The sequence below is a fragment of the Rhinopithecus bieti genome, unplaced genomic scaffold (assembly GCF_001698545.2).
Source record: "Rhinopithecus bieti isolate Rb0 unplaced genomic scaffold, ASM169854v2 scaffold_53602, whole genome shotgun sequence".
Taxonomy (NCBI): domain Eukaryota; kingdom Metazoa; phylum Chordata; class Mammalia; order Primates; family Cercopithecidae; genus Rhinopithecus; species Rhinopithecus bieti.
The window spans coordinates 106,202-119,559 of NW_016820692.1; the positions used below are offsets into that span (position 1 = coordinate 106,202).

The 13,358-nt window shown below is 38.1% G+C and overlaps 1 protein-coding gene across 1 annotated transcript in view; it reads left to right on the forward strand.

Annotated features, from left to right (window-relative positions):
- The window catches only part of LOC108520486 (FAS-associated factor 1-like), a gene marked incomplete at its 3' end in the record, with an annotated part of 145,947 nt that overhangs the window by 104,044 nt on the left and 28,545 nt on the right, over positions 1-13,358 (forward strand). The window contains exons 4-5 of the mRNA XM_017859897.1: positions 3,577-3,668; positions 9,263-9,354. Of these exons, the coding sequence (XP_017715386.1) occupies positions 3,577-3,668; positions 9,263-9,354 (184 nt within the window). The remainder of the gene's footprint in view (positions 1-3,576; positions 3,669-9,262; positions 9,355-13,358) is intronic.

Here is a 13,358-nt window from a genome sequence, read left to right on the forward strand (position 1 = left end):
TTTTAGTAGAGACGGGGTTTTGCCATGTTGGGCAGGCTGGTCTCGAACTCCTGACCTCAGGTGATCCGTCTGCCTTGGCCTCCCAAAGTGTTGGGATTATAGGCGTGAGCCACCATGCCCGGCATTTTTCTTTACTGTATATAGAGTATCCTTCCTTATTTTGGTTTGTCTGTCCTTCACAGACCAACGGTACTTCAAGTTTGATTTAAGTCTCATTTCTCTCACAAAGCCTTCTCTGGCTATTTGATACAACACATTTGTATTAGTCCGTTCTGGCAATGCTATAAGAAAATACTGGAGACTGGGTAACTTATAAAGAAGAAAGGTTTAATTGGTTCATATTTCTGCAGGCTGTACAGGAAGCATGGCAACATCTACTTCTGGGGAGGCTTCAGGGAGCTTTTACTCATGGCGGAAGGCAAAACAGGAGCAGGCATCTTCACATTGCCAGAGCAAGAGGAAGAGAGAGAGAGGGGAGGTGGCACACACTTTTAAACACCCAGATCTCATGAGAACTGTATCACAAGAACAGCACCAGAGGAGGAAATCTGTCACACGATTCAGTCACCTCCTACCAGACTCCACTGCTAACACTTGGGTTTATAATTTAACATGAGATTTGGGTGGGGATGCAAATCCAAACCATATTATTTCACCTGTTGCCCCTCCTAAATCTCATATTCTTCTCACATTGCAAAATGCAATCATCCCTTCTCAACAGTCCTCCAAAGTCTTAACTCATTCTGGCATTAGCTCAAAAGTCCAAAGTCTCATCTGGGACAAGGCTGGTCCCTTTCACCTGTGAGCCTGTAAAATCAAAAGCAGGTTAGTTACTCCCAAGATACAATGGGGGTATAGGCATTGGGTAAATACTCCTATTCCAAAAGGGAGAAAATGGCCAAAAGAATGGGGCTATAGGCCTTGTGCAAGTTCGAAACCCAGCAGGGCAGTCATTAAATCTTAATGTTCCAAATCTCCTTTGACTCCATGTCTCATATCCAGGGTACAATGATGCAAGGGTTGGGCTCCCAAGGCCTTGGGCAGCTACACCCCTGTGGCTTGGAAGGGTTCAGCTTCCATGGCTGCTCTCAAGGGCTGGTGTTGAGTGCCTGCAGCTTGTCTAGGTGCAAGGTATTTAGTGGATCTGTCATTCCAGGGTCTGGATGATGGTGGCCCTCTTCTCACAGCTCCACCAAGGGGTGCCCCAAACAGAGACTCTTTGTGTGTGTGGGGGGGTCCAACCTCACATTTCTTCTCTGCACTGTCCTAGTAGAGGTTCTCCATGAGGGCTCTGCCCCTGCAGCAGGCTTCTCCCTGGACATCCAGGCTTTTCCATATAGCATCTGAAATCTATGCGGAGGCCCCCATGCCTCAACTCTTGCATTCTGTGCACCTGTAGGCTTAACACCACATGGAAGCAGCGGCCCAAACAGTACCCAGGTTCCTTTGAGCCACGGCTGGAGATAGAGCAGCCAGGATGCAGAAGCAGTGTCCTGAGGCTGCACAGGGTGGTGAGGCCCTGGTTTTCACCCACCTCATAGGCCTCTGGGCCTGTGATGGCAGGGGCTGCCGTGAAGCTCTCTGAAATGCCTTTGAGGCCTTTTCTTCATTGTTTTAGCTATCAGCACTTGACTGCTCTTTACTTATGCAAATTTCTACAGCCTGCTTGAATTTCTCCCCTGAAAATGGGCTTTTCTTTTCTACCACATAACTGGGCTACAAATTTTTCAGACTTTTACACTCTGCCTCCCTTTTAAATATAAATTCATTGGCTGGGCTCGGTGGCTCATGCCTGTAATCCCAGCACTTTGGGAGGCCAAGGCAGGTGGATGACCTGAGGTTGGGAGTTTGAGACCAGCCTGACCAACATGAGAAACCCCATCTCTACTAAAAATACAAAACTAGCGAGGTGTTGTGGTGCATGCCTGTAATCCCAACTACTCAGGAGACTGAGGCAGGAGAATCGCTTGAACCCAGGAGGCAGAGGTTGTGGTGAGCTGAGATCATGCCGTTGCACTTCAGCCTGGGCAACAACAATGAAACTCTGTCTCAAAAAAATAAAAATTAAATTAAAAAAATATATATGTGTGTTTGTTTCAGGTCATTTCTTTGCTCACACATATGAGCATAGGATACTAGAAGCAGCCAGGCAACATCTTGAATGCTTTGTTCCTTAGACATTTCTTCCTCTAGATCCTAAGTCATCATTCTCAACTTCAAAGTCCCACAGATCTCTAGGCAGGGGCACAATGCCACCAGTTTCTTTGCTAACACATAACAAAAGTGATGTTTGCTCCAGTTCCCAATAAGTTCCTTATTTCCATCTGAGATCTCCTCAGCCTGGACTTCGTTGTCCATATCACTGTCAGCATTTTGTTGACAACAATTTGATAAGTCTCTAGGAAGTTCCTAATTTTCCCTCATCTTCTTGTCTTCTGAGCTCTCCACACCCTTCCAGCCTCTGCCCATTACCCAGTTCCAGAGACGCTTCCACATTTTCAGATATCTTTATAGCAATGCCCTACTTTTCAGTAGTAATTCTGTTAGTTTGTTTTCACACTGCTATAAAAAATACCCGAGACTGGATAATTTGTAAAGAAAAAGGTTTAATTGGCTCACTGTTCCATAGGCTTTATAGGAAGCATGGCAGCATATGCTTCTGAGGAGGCCCAGGGAGCTTTTACTCATGGCAGAAGGCAAAGTGGGAGCAGGCCAGAGCAGGAGGAAGAGAGAGAGAGGAAAGGTAGCACACACTTTTAAACAACCAGATCTCACGAGAACCCTCCCACAAGAACAGCATCAAAGAGGGAAATCAACCCCCATGATGCAGTCACCTCCCATCAGGCCTCACCTCCAACACTGGGAATTACAATTTGACATGAGATTTGAGCAGGGCCACAAATTCAAACCATATCAACATTTTTTTTCTTTTCTGAAATTCTTGTTGCTTTTCTCTTTAACACAATTTAAATTGTCTCCTATATATTATTATCTATATATTATCTATATATTAGCTTTATTATTTTATTTTATTATTATTTTTTGCGGTGGGGTTTTTCTCTTGTCACCCAGGCTGGAGTGCAGTGGAACGATCTCAGCTCACTGCAACCTCTGCCTCCTGGGTTCAAGTGATTCTCCTGCCTCAGCCTCTAATCCCTGAGTAGCTGGGATTACAGGTGTGCACCACCACACTTGGCTAATTTTTTTATATTTTTAGTAGAGACAGGGTTTCAACAGAGTTTCACCATGTTGGTCAGACTGGTCTTGAACTCTCGACCTCAGGTGATCTGCCCACCTTGGCCTCTCAAAGTGCTGGGATTACAGGCATGAGCAACCACACCCAGCCTAGCTTTATTTTTTAGTTTCATTAGTGTATGCTATCTTTTGTCATCCTCAGATCCTAGGACAAGATAAGATAAATAATATTATTTCCCATTTTATAGATACAGAAATATTCATCAGACAAATGTGATTGACTATACACTGTATGCCACATATTAGTGTTAGCTCTGGATATGGACAAATGATAACTGTGTTATTTTGTTAGTAATATTTGATCTCTTGTTATTTATACAGGAGAGATTAAACAGATTCTAGAAAATGAACTTCAGATACCTGTGTCCAAAATGCTGTTAAAAGGCTGGAAGACGGGAGATGTGGAAGACAGTGTGAGTTTTTTAATTGCATGGAAATTAAGTTATGCCACTGATTAAATGATATGTAAAAATTGGTTTTTATTAATGTTGTTACGTATGGCAGAAGTAGATTTGGCAATAGTAATTTAGTTTAAGGAATCAGCAAGTAGTGTTTTCTAAGCTAAAATATTTCATGATAAACCAATAACAATTGTAAATGAGTAGATTTGTAAATGAAAACAGTATATGGTATGTTTTTCCTATTTCTAACTTTTAAAAGAGTTTGGCCCTTTTTTTGGGAGCCTTTACCTTTTTTTCAAACCTCCTAGAGTATCAGAGAATGCCCTGGAATAATAATTTTCTGAGCAATTACATATTGGTCTGAAAAAAGTCACACGCAGTGTATACATTTATATCAAGTATTGATTGTGGAACAAAGATAATAGGAAATTTTTTAAACTGAGAATTTAAATGATAAGAATGTTGTTTTCCTTGTTGACTTGGATAGTGGCAGGTGCATGGGATGAATTATATTTTAAGAATTTGCAGAGAGTGTTGCAATTTTAAGGAAATAGTTGCTATTCTCAGGGTCCCAGTAGCAACCTCAGATATAAAATTTTTTACACTTTTTTTTTGAGACAGAGTCTTGCTTTGTTGCCCATGTTGGAGTGTAGTGGCACGATCTTTCCTCGTTGCAACCTCTGCCTCCGGGATTCAAGCGATTCTTCTGCTTCAGCCTCCCGAGTAACTGGGACTGCAGGCACATGCCACCATACCCAGCTGATTTTTGCATTTTTAGTAGGCATGGGGTTTCACCATGTTGGCCAGGCTGGTCTTGAACTCCCTCCTGACCTCGTGATCTGCCTGCCTTGACCTTCCAAAATGCTGGGATTATAGGTGTGAGCCACCGCGCCTGGCCTTACACACTTTTTTCTTCTTCCAGAGAGAGTGGAGAAAGAGGGAAAAAAAATGAGTTAGCTCTAAAGTTTTAGATGTTTGAGGTGGAAATAATTATTGAATGTTTTCACATTTGTTACTGGGTCATTTTAATGGCCAGGCATAATCTTAGAATCTTCAACTTTTGGCCGGGTGCAGTGGCTCACGCCTATAATCCTATCACTTTGGGAGGCCGAGGCAAGTGAATCACCTGAGGTCAGGAGTTCGAGACCATCCTGGCCAACATGGTAAAACCCCATCTCTACTAAAATTGCAAAAATTATCTGGGCGTGGTTGCGCATCCCTGTAATCCAAGCTACTCAGGAGATTGAGGTGGGAGAATTGCTTGAACCTGGGAGGTGGAGGCTGCCGTGAGCCAAGATCGTGCCACTGCACTCCAGCCTGGGCGACAGAGCGAGACCCTGTCTCAAAAAAAAGATAAATAAAAATAAAAAAACTTCAACTTTTGGTTCAGTTCTTCTTCGTGAATGGCTTCTTGTAGTGATTGTGCCTATAAGTACTTTTATGTGAGTTCATTTGAAATTTGGAGATGTTCTGAGTATTTCAGTGAGATATTTACAAGAATTTTGGGTTGGGAAGATAGGGATAAGTTTAGAAGTGCTGTATTAGGTGTCAGCAAACTTTTTTTGTACAAAGTCAGGTAGTAAATATTTTAGGCTTTGTGTGCCATGCAGCTACTTAATCACTGCTCTCTTAGTGGGAAAGCAGCCATAGACAATATGTGAAACATCGAGCATAACTGTGTTTCATTATGTTTATGGATGCAGAAATTTGAATTTTATGTAATTTCACATGCCATAAAATATTCTTTTGATTTATTTTCCAACTCTTAAAAAAAGTGAAAACCATTCTTAACTCACAGGCCATACAAAAACAGGCAGCAGGCTGGGTTTGACCCACAGGCCATAGTTTGATATCCCCTGCTGTTGTATGGCCATTTGAATTGATACATGGATTAAAACTTTTTGAAAGTGCTGACTGAGTAAATCAGCAACCTTGACAGAAAGAAAACACCAAAATGAATTCATTTTCATAATTATATTATTTATTCATTCATTCATTGAGAAACCTGTGGATATGAATCAGTCAGCTGGGTGCAGTGGCTCACACCTGTAATCCCAACACTTTGGGAGGCTGAGTCAGACAGATCACTTGAGGCCAGGAGTCTGAGACCAGCCTGGACAACATGACAAAACCCTGTCTCTATTAAAAATGTAAAAATTAGCTGGGTGTGGTGGTGCACACCTGTAGTCCCAGCTGCTCGGGAGGCTGAGGCACAAGAATCGCTTAAACCTGGGAGGTAGAGGTTGTAGTGAGCCAAGATTGTGCCACTGTACTCCATCATGGGCGACAGAGCAAGAGTCTGTCTCCCCTACCCCCAATCCCCCCAAAATTTGAACACAGTCTTGGTTACAAATACTTTAATTTACTTCTTTCTTCTTTTTATGAAATGGGTTCTCACCCTGTTGCTTAGGTTGGAGTGCAGTGGTACAATCATGGCTCATTGCTGCCTTGACCTCCTAGACTCAACTGATCCTTGTACCTCAGCCTTCTAAGTAGCTAGGACTATAGATGTGCACTACCACGCCTGGCTAATTTTTTTTTTTTTTTTTTTAATTTTTGTAGAGACAGGGTCTTGCTATGTTTTCCAGACTTGTCTCGAATTCCTGGGCTCATGCAATCCTCCTGCCTTGGCCTCCCAAAGTGCTGAGATTACAGGCATGAGCCGTGGCACCCAGCCTTAGTTACTTATTTCTATGTAGTCTTCGCTAGGAGATTTCTGCTATTCCCATGCCGTTAATTTTCTGATTGCCCCAAATTTATATTTCCAGCTCATACTTTTTTGAATTCACATATCCAAATTGGTGATTGACTTTTGTACTTGTGTATCTTATTGGTGTTTCAAACTTAACATGTTTAAAATGGAACTCTTGATTTTCACTCCTATGCCATATCTCTACCAATCTTCCCCCAATAAGTGGCAGAACGATTATAGCCACCACTGAATCCAAAAATTTGGCCATCCGTCTTTTCTCATTTCTTACAGCACCTAATCCTTTGGTAAATTCTATACATTCGATCTCTAAAATGTATCTCAACCATGGCCACTTTTTAGTATTTCAATTGCAACTGCTTAATTCAGGCCATGACCATCTCTTGTCTGGAGCAATATGGTAACTTCATTGTTGTTGTCTCAGCTTCCTTTCAGTGTTTCTTCCAGTGCGTTCTCCATACAACAGTCAGAGTGATCTTTTAAAAACATAAATTGAATTATATCGCTCTCCCATTAAAACATAGCTTTTTTGTTACATTTTGACTAAAATTCAGACTAATCACAATAGTTTAAAAGGTATTGTATTACCCCATTCTCACCTTTACAACACCTTTCTTACTCTCACTTTCCATGCTGCAACCACAGAAACCTTTTTTGAAATATTTTAATAGGCTCAAGCTCTTTACATCTTTGTCTGACAGATGCTATTCAACTGCCTGGAATTCTTTACCTCCCATTCTTCACATGGGTGGCTCTTTTTCATAATTCAAGTCTCAGCTTAAGGTTACCTTCTCCAACAGCCTTCTGTATCTAATTTGGTCCCATCCCAGCATTCTCCATTATACCCGTATTAATAGAGGGACCATATCTGTTTCTTTCAGCATCGTGTATTTAATGCCTGGCATAACACACCTGAAATAAATGTTTATGGGATGAATGCATGAGTAAATGACTTAAGGAAAGTATCCATTTTATTTACTCTTGCCATATGTGATTTGATGGGAAAGATTTAATAGAAAATCTTTGGATAGTGGCATGGGAAAAGAACAATAATGACTTGATCAAATGGCAAGCATTTACCAATAATTCGCCGAGTAAAACAATGAAAGATAAAAAGAGAAAAATAATTTGTGTGTGTGTGTTGTTTGTTTGCATGTTAACTCTATAGAGATAACTCATCAATTTCAAAAGGATATCACATATTTGACATAAAGTTTCAGGATGTCCATGTCTCCTGGTAGATTGTAAAGTTACAGGTAATTGCCTAATGCAATGTTTTTTTCAAACCATGGACCATAAACCATTAGTGGATTGAGAAGTTAATTGAGTGGGTTATAGTCAGCATCATTAAACAAAAAAAAAAAAAAAAAAAAAATGGAAGAAGAAAGAAATGAAAAAAGAGAAATAGAATACAATAGGAAACGCCATAGTGTATTTCATATAATAAGGGTAATTATGTATTTCTTTTCATTTAACAGATAACTAGTATGAGTCAAGAGTAAATCTCAATACCTTTGGATTAAGACTGCACACTTAATAAGCTGGGTCCTCTCATGGAGGGGTTAAGAATAAGTTCCTTATGTTCCATGCTTGTGTAAGATTGCCCCTCCCCAGGAATGAATATATTATTTCTTTATATATTCTTATAGTTTGTTTCCTTCACCTTTAAGTTTTTGCTCAAATGTCATATTCTCCAAGTGAGACCCACCTTGATCACCCTGTTCAAAATTGCCAAGCTCCCCAACCCCACATTCTTTATCCCCTCTTCCCTGCTTTATTTTTAGTCAAAAAATTGTCACCTTCAACATTCAACTATACAGGGTTACTTGTTTTATTTATTCCTACTCAAATGTAAGCTCCCTAAGATCAGAGAATTTTATTTTAGGCTATTCTGTTCAATGCTGTATTCTCAGTGGCTAGAGTAGTCCTGGTACAGAGTAGGTGGCTCAATAAATATCTGTTGAATAAGTGCATTTCCTGGCTTATGATGTAAAGATGTACAATGTATTTCTTAATGTGTATTGCTGTCAAGAAAAGTTTGAAGTACTTCAGCAAGTTTTTACCTTCAGGTTAGTAGTTTGAAATATATGTGAGTTTTCTGCAAAGAAATTTAGTGAATGAAAATTTCTATGCTTATCAAGATAGTAGGTCATATGTAGTCCAATAGTAATTTATTAATTCCAGAGAGAGAGAGAGAGAGCTTTAACAAAAAAGATATCTGGAGTAAAAGATATCTAGGTAACACTAGAGCCCTCATCCAAGTTACTTAACCTCTTAGGCTATATAGCTTCCCATCTATAAAATCATTGACTTGAGGTGCTCTCAGTGATCTTTTCAAGGTCTAATGATCTCTGAAAACCTATATTACCAATTTTTGCTGTGATGACCCTGAAACAAAGTATATATTAGTTGCAAGGATCTACTACTTCAGTGAAAAAGTAATTGAGTCCCAACTGTGTTCTTATCTATTTATATTGCTTCATGAGCTGAAGAGTTTGTATATTAACATTCAGGTTTATGCTAGTTTATTTTATATATGTATATGAGTGTATATACACACATATACATATATAAACACTCATATATGTACACATACACAGATACATATGTATATACACACACATATATGTATATATACATATATAAAATAAACTAACATAAACGTGAATGTTGTATACATACAATGTATATAGGTATGCAACCATATTTCCCATATATAATATATGTATATATTATATATATAGGCAATAAGATTACTTGGATTCATTAGTTCTTTTGCATTAGCCTATTTAGGAAATTATCAAAAGATGAAAAAATTGAACTACAATTTTCAAGAATTGTAGGAAAATCAGTAATGAATAATCAACATTCATTTTGCTTTATTTTTTCTTTTCAGACGGTCCTAAAATCGCTACACTTGCCAAAAAACAACAGTCTTTATGTCCTTACACCAGATTTGCCACCACCTTCATCATCTAGTCATTCTGGGTAAGTTGTTTATGTTTCCTGGAAACCTGAAATGAAAAGCTCAGTTGTTAAAATTGCTTTAAGTTGTATATGAACCTCAAAACTAAATCAAATACAAGTCTTATTGAAACTTGACCCTACCAATTACTATGAAGTATATAAGGTTTGAAACAATTTGGTCTGGATAGTTTGTTTTAATGGTATAATCTTCTTATACCACTTTAAAATCTTTAGCAGAACTCCAGTATAATTATTAAAAATTGTCAAAATGGTACTTCTCTGACTGAAGGGAAAGTATTCAAGTTGGAAGGAAGAGAAAGTATAAATGGAGTTCCAGTCTCTCTCATTGCTAAAGAAGACATACCTTTGAGGAAGATTCATTGAGCTCTGCAGAGTAAATCTTGAAAAACAGTAACATCTATATATATTTATATATATATATATATTTTTGAAACGGAGTTTCACACTTGTTGCCCAGGCTGAGGTGTAATGGTACGATTTCAGCTCACCGCAACCTCTGCCTCCCAGGTTCAAGCGATTCTCCTCCCTCAGCCTCCCGAGTAGCTGGAATTACAGGCATGTGCCACCACGCCTGGCTAATTTTGTATTTTTGGTAGAGATGGGGTTTCTCCATGTTGGTCGGGCTGGTCTTGAACTCCCGACCTCAGGTGATCCGCCCACCTCGGCCTCCCAAAGTGCTGGGATTACAGGCATGAGCCACTGTGACTGGCGATATAAATTTTTTATTAAGGTTTTCTCTCTATTTGGAATAAAGGGTCTCATTGTTTTTTCAGTTTTCACAGTGGAACTGAATACATTTATACAATGATCACATGATTTTAATTTTTAATTATACATTATGTTTTTAATTGTTTAATGAAGCAAACTGACCTATAGTGGATGATTATGCTAGTGATAAGATAATAATTTTATGAGGAATCTTTTCATACAGTATTATTCCAGAACTATGTTTAAGTTATTTTAGGTTTTCTGTTGTTGATACAAATTTTCTCTTTTAAATATAACAACTTGGTGTTTTTTTGTGGTAGGGAGACCTGTGTCCCTAAATTTTGAATATTATCAAGCTTTCCCCCCACCACTTAGCAAATATCTTGATTTTTAGGTAGATAGTAGCAAAAATAAAATTAAATTTGGCTTCACTGAAGTAGAAATCACTGAACTGAAAAGTTAAATCTTGTGTAGTTGTATTTGATGGTCTGTTAATAGTTTGTTTTGGGTTAAGAATTTGAAGAGTTCTTGGATTGCTCTTTATCTTCTATGTTTAGACCATACGTTAATGGGAAGTGGAATTTGCACACAGTTACAAAATTACAAACTACAAACTTATAGTCCATATGTTTATTATAATGTTGATGTAAACCTCAGATAAGATTAAGTTAAAGAGTTATAGGTGTGGTTCTGTATCTAGTCAGGTAGAACATTATTTTATAGGTTAGTTAACAAAGTGTAATCACTGTCATAAAATATGCAATCCACATAATTAAAAGCAGACGGGAGATATCATTGTTTATAATCTATTGCTTTCCAGTAGCATGATTAAATGGATTTATCAAAATGTCTTCCTGGGCTAATGGAAATGTTCTTCATTGCCATGTAGTTGACCTTAGTTTGATTGCCAGTCACTCACTCCCTAGGCAAGCAGGAGTCTACAGTGCTGCTGAAATGCAGTGTTTATTGGAGAATGAGTACTTTATCTAGCATTAAAGTATCCTTCTCTAGTTGGCTTTGTGGATTTTTACCAAGTTAGAATGATTCTTTTCTTGTATTGGAAAATAAGAAAGAGAGAAAATTCAAAGGTAAACAAAAAACGTAGTGGGAGGAGGGACAAATGGAGACTCCTGCTAATGTAAAAGTCATGTTAATGTACTTTTGATTAAAATATAACTCAAAATCCAGAGTTTACTTCTTGTAGTATGTTTATTCAATATATCTTTCTATAACACTAGAGATTTTTAAAATAACATACATCTTGAAAGCTGACTTCGTGGGAGACAGTTTAAAAAACAAAACAAAATCCATGCAGAACCTTAAAAGCTGATGGTAATAATTATTTTTAAGTTGTGAGTTTTATTTTGTGACTCATCAAATACAAATATTTTGACCTTTTTTTTTCTTTTTTTGGAGACGGAGTTTCACTCTTGTTGCCTGCGCTGAAGTACAATGGCATGACTGAGCTCACTGCAACCTCCGCCTCCTGGGTTCAAGCGATTCTCCTTTCTCAGCCTCCTGAGTAGCTGGGATTACAGGCGCCCACCAGTACGCCTGGCTAATTTTTGCTATTTTTAGTAGAGATGGGGTTTCACCATGTTGGGCAGGCTGGTCTCAAACCCCTGGCCTCAGGTGATCCTCCCGCCTCGGCCTCCCAAAGTGCTGGGATTACAGGCGTGAGCCACTGTGCCCGGCCACTTGACATCTTAACTATATAGTAGAATCAAACAATATCCTAGTACGTTATATAGCATATCATATTATCAAAAATGGTAGACAGATAAACTTGCTTTGTACTAGACTTCATAATGAATTAAACTGATTTGCTTTTGCAGAATTTTGTTATAATTGATGGATTCTTAGAAACTGACTTGTAATTTGTAACCTAATTTATAATCTAAAAAGGAGAAAAAAGGTAATTATGATTCTAAGTGTTATATTTGGAAATTGGCAAATGGATATAGCAACTCTGTAATTGGTAGAGTAAAATGGGAAGGTTTATGTATATGTTCTTACATTTGCATATATTATCTCACTTATAATTCTTAAGAATTTGCATGAAATTTCAGTGTGTGAATTCACTCTTAGTTACAGTATATTATTAATCCTTTAACATAATGTAGATATAAAATAAAATGTTGGCTGGGCACGGTGGCTCATGCCTGTAACCCCAGCACTTTGGGACGCTGAGGTGGGAGGATCACTTGACTGTAGGAGTTTGAGACCAGCCTGGAGAACATAGCGAGACTATATCGCTACAAACAATTTTTATGAAATAGACGGGTGTTGTGGCACACACCTATAGTCCTAGTTACTCAGGAGGCTGAGGCAGGAGAATTGCTCGAGCCCGAGAGTTCGAGGTTACAGTGAACTGTGATCATGCCACTGTATTTCAGCCTGGGCAGCAGAGCAAGACCCTGTCTCAAAATAAATAAAATAAAATAGTTATTAAATTGTTCACTGACAAAACATCCCACTCTTAAGTTTTGTTAAAGAAGTATAGATGCAGAAAACTGTATCTCAAACTATGTCCTATTAAAAAACAAAACAAAAAAACTTCATAACTTAACTTGATTTTACTGCCACTAGGGGGTGCCTGGTAATTTAGTCTTTGTATTAATATATAATTTCTTTCTAGGGGAAGAAATGGTATAAACCAAGAGCAGCAAAATTACCATATGAGTGCCTATAATTGTAAACTGAATGTTTTTAAAGTAAATTATGTGTTTCAGAAAACAGAATTTCAAGCTTTCTGAGAATTAAAGAGCAAACTCTTAATCATAATCTTTATAACAGCTGAAAAGCATTTTAAGCCCTTTTCAAAAAGAAATCAGATTTCACTAATTAATTGAAAGGGTGAAGCAGTACTCCAGTGGCCTCTATGATACAACTGTAAATTATATTATAAATCACAGTAAAATTAGAAAGGAGAAAACAAACTATTAATTATACTGTTTCACATTATTACAGGAAAGATTCAGTCCATCAAAGACTTATTGATTACTTACTAAATAAAAACAAACTGTGTCCTCAAGTAGCCTGTAACCTATTTATTAAGATGATTAGGCCTTTTCTTAAGTTATTCCTGTATAGAAAATTTTCTTAGATACCAACTCATTCCTGGTGTTCTTTCTGATTGCTTCACCCACTTTCCTTCCTAAACTCTTCATTTCTTCACCTGCTCTAAATGTTGGTATTCTGGAGAGTTTTCTTCTCAGCAATCTTTCTTTTGTACCTTCTCTCTGATATCTACTCTCAACTCTTCAATTTCTAAATATGTATAGATAACTTACAGA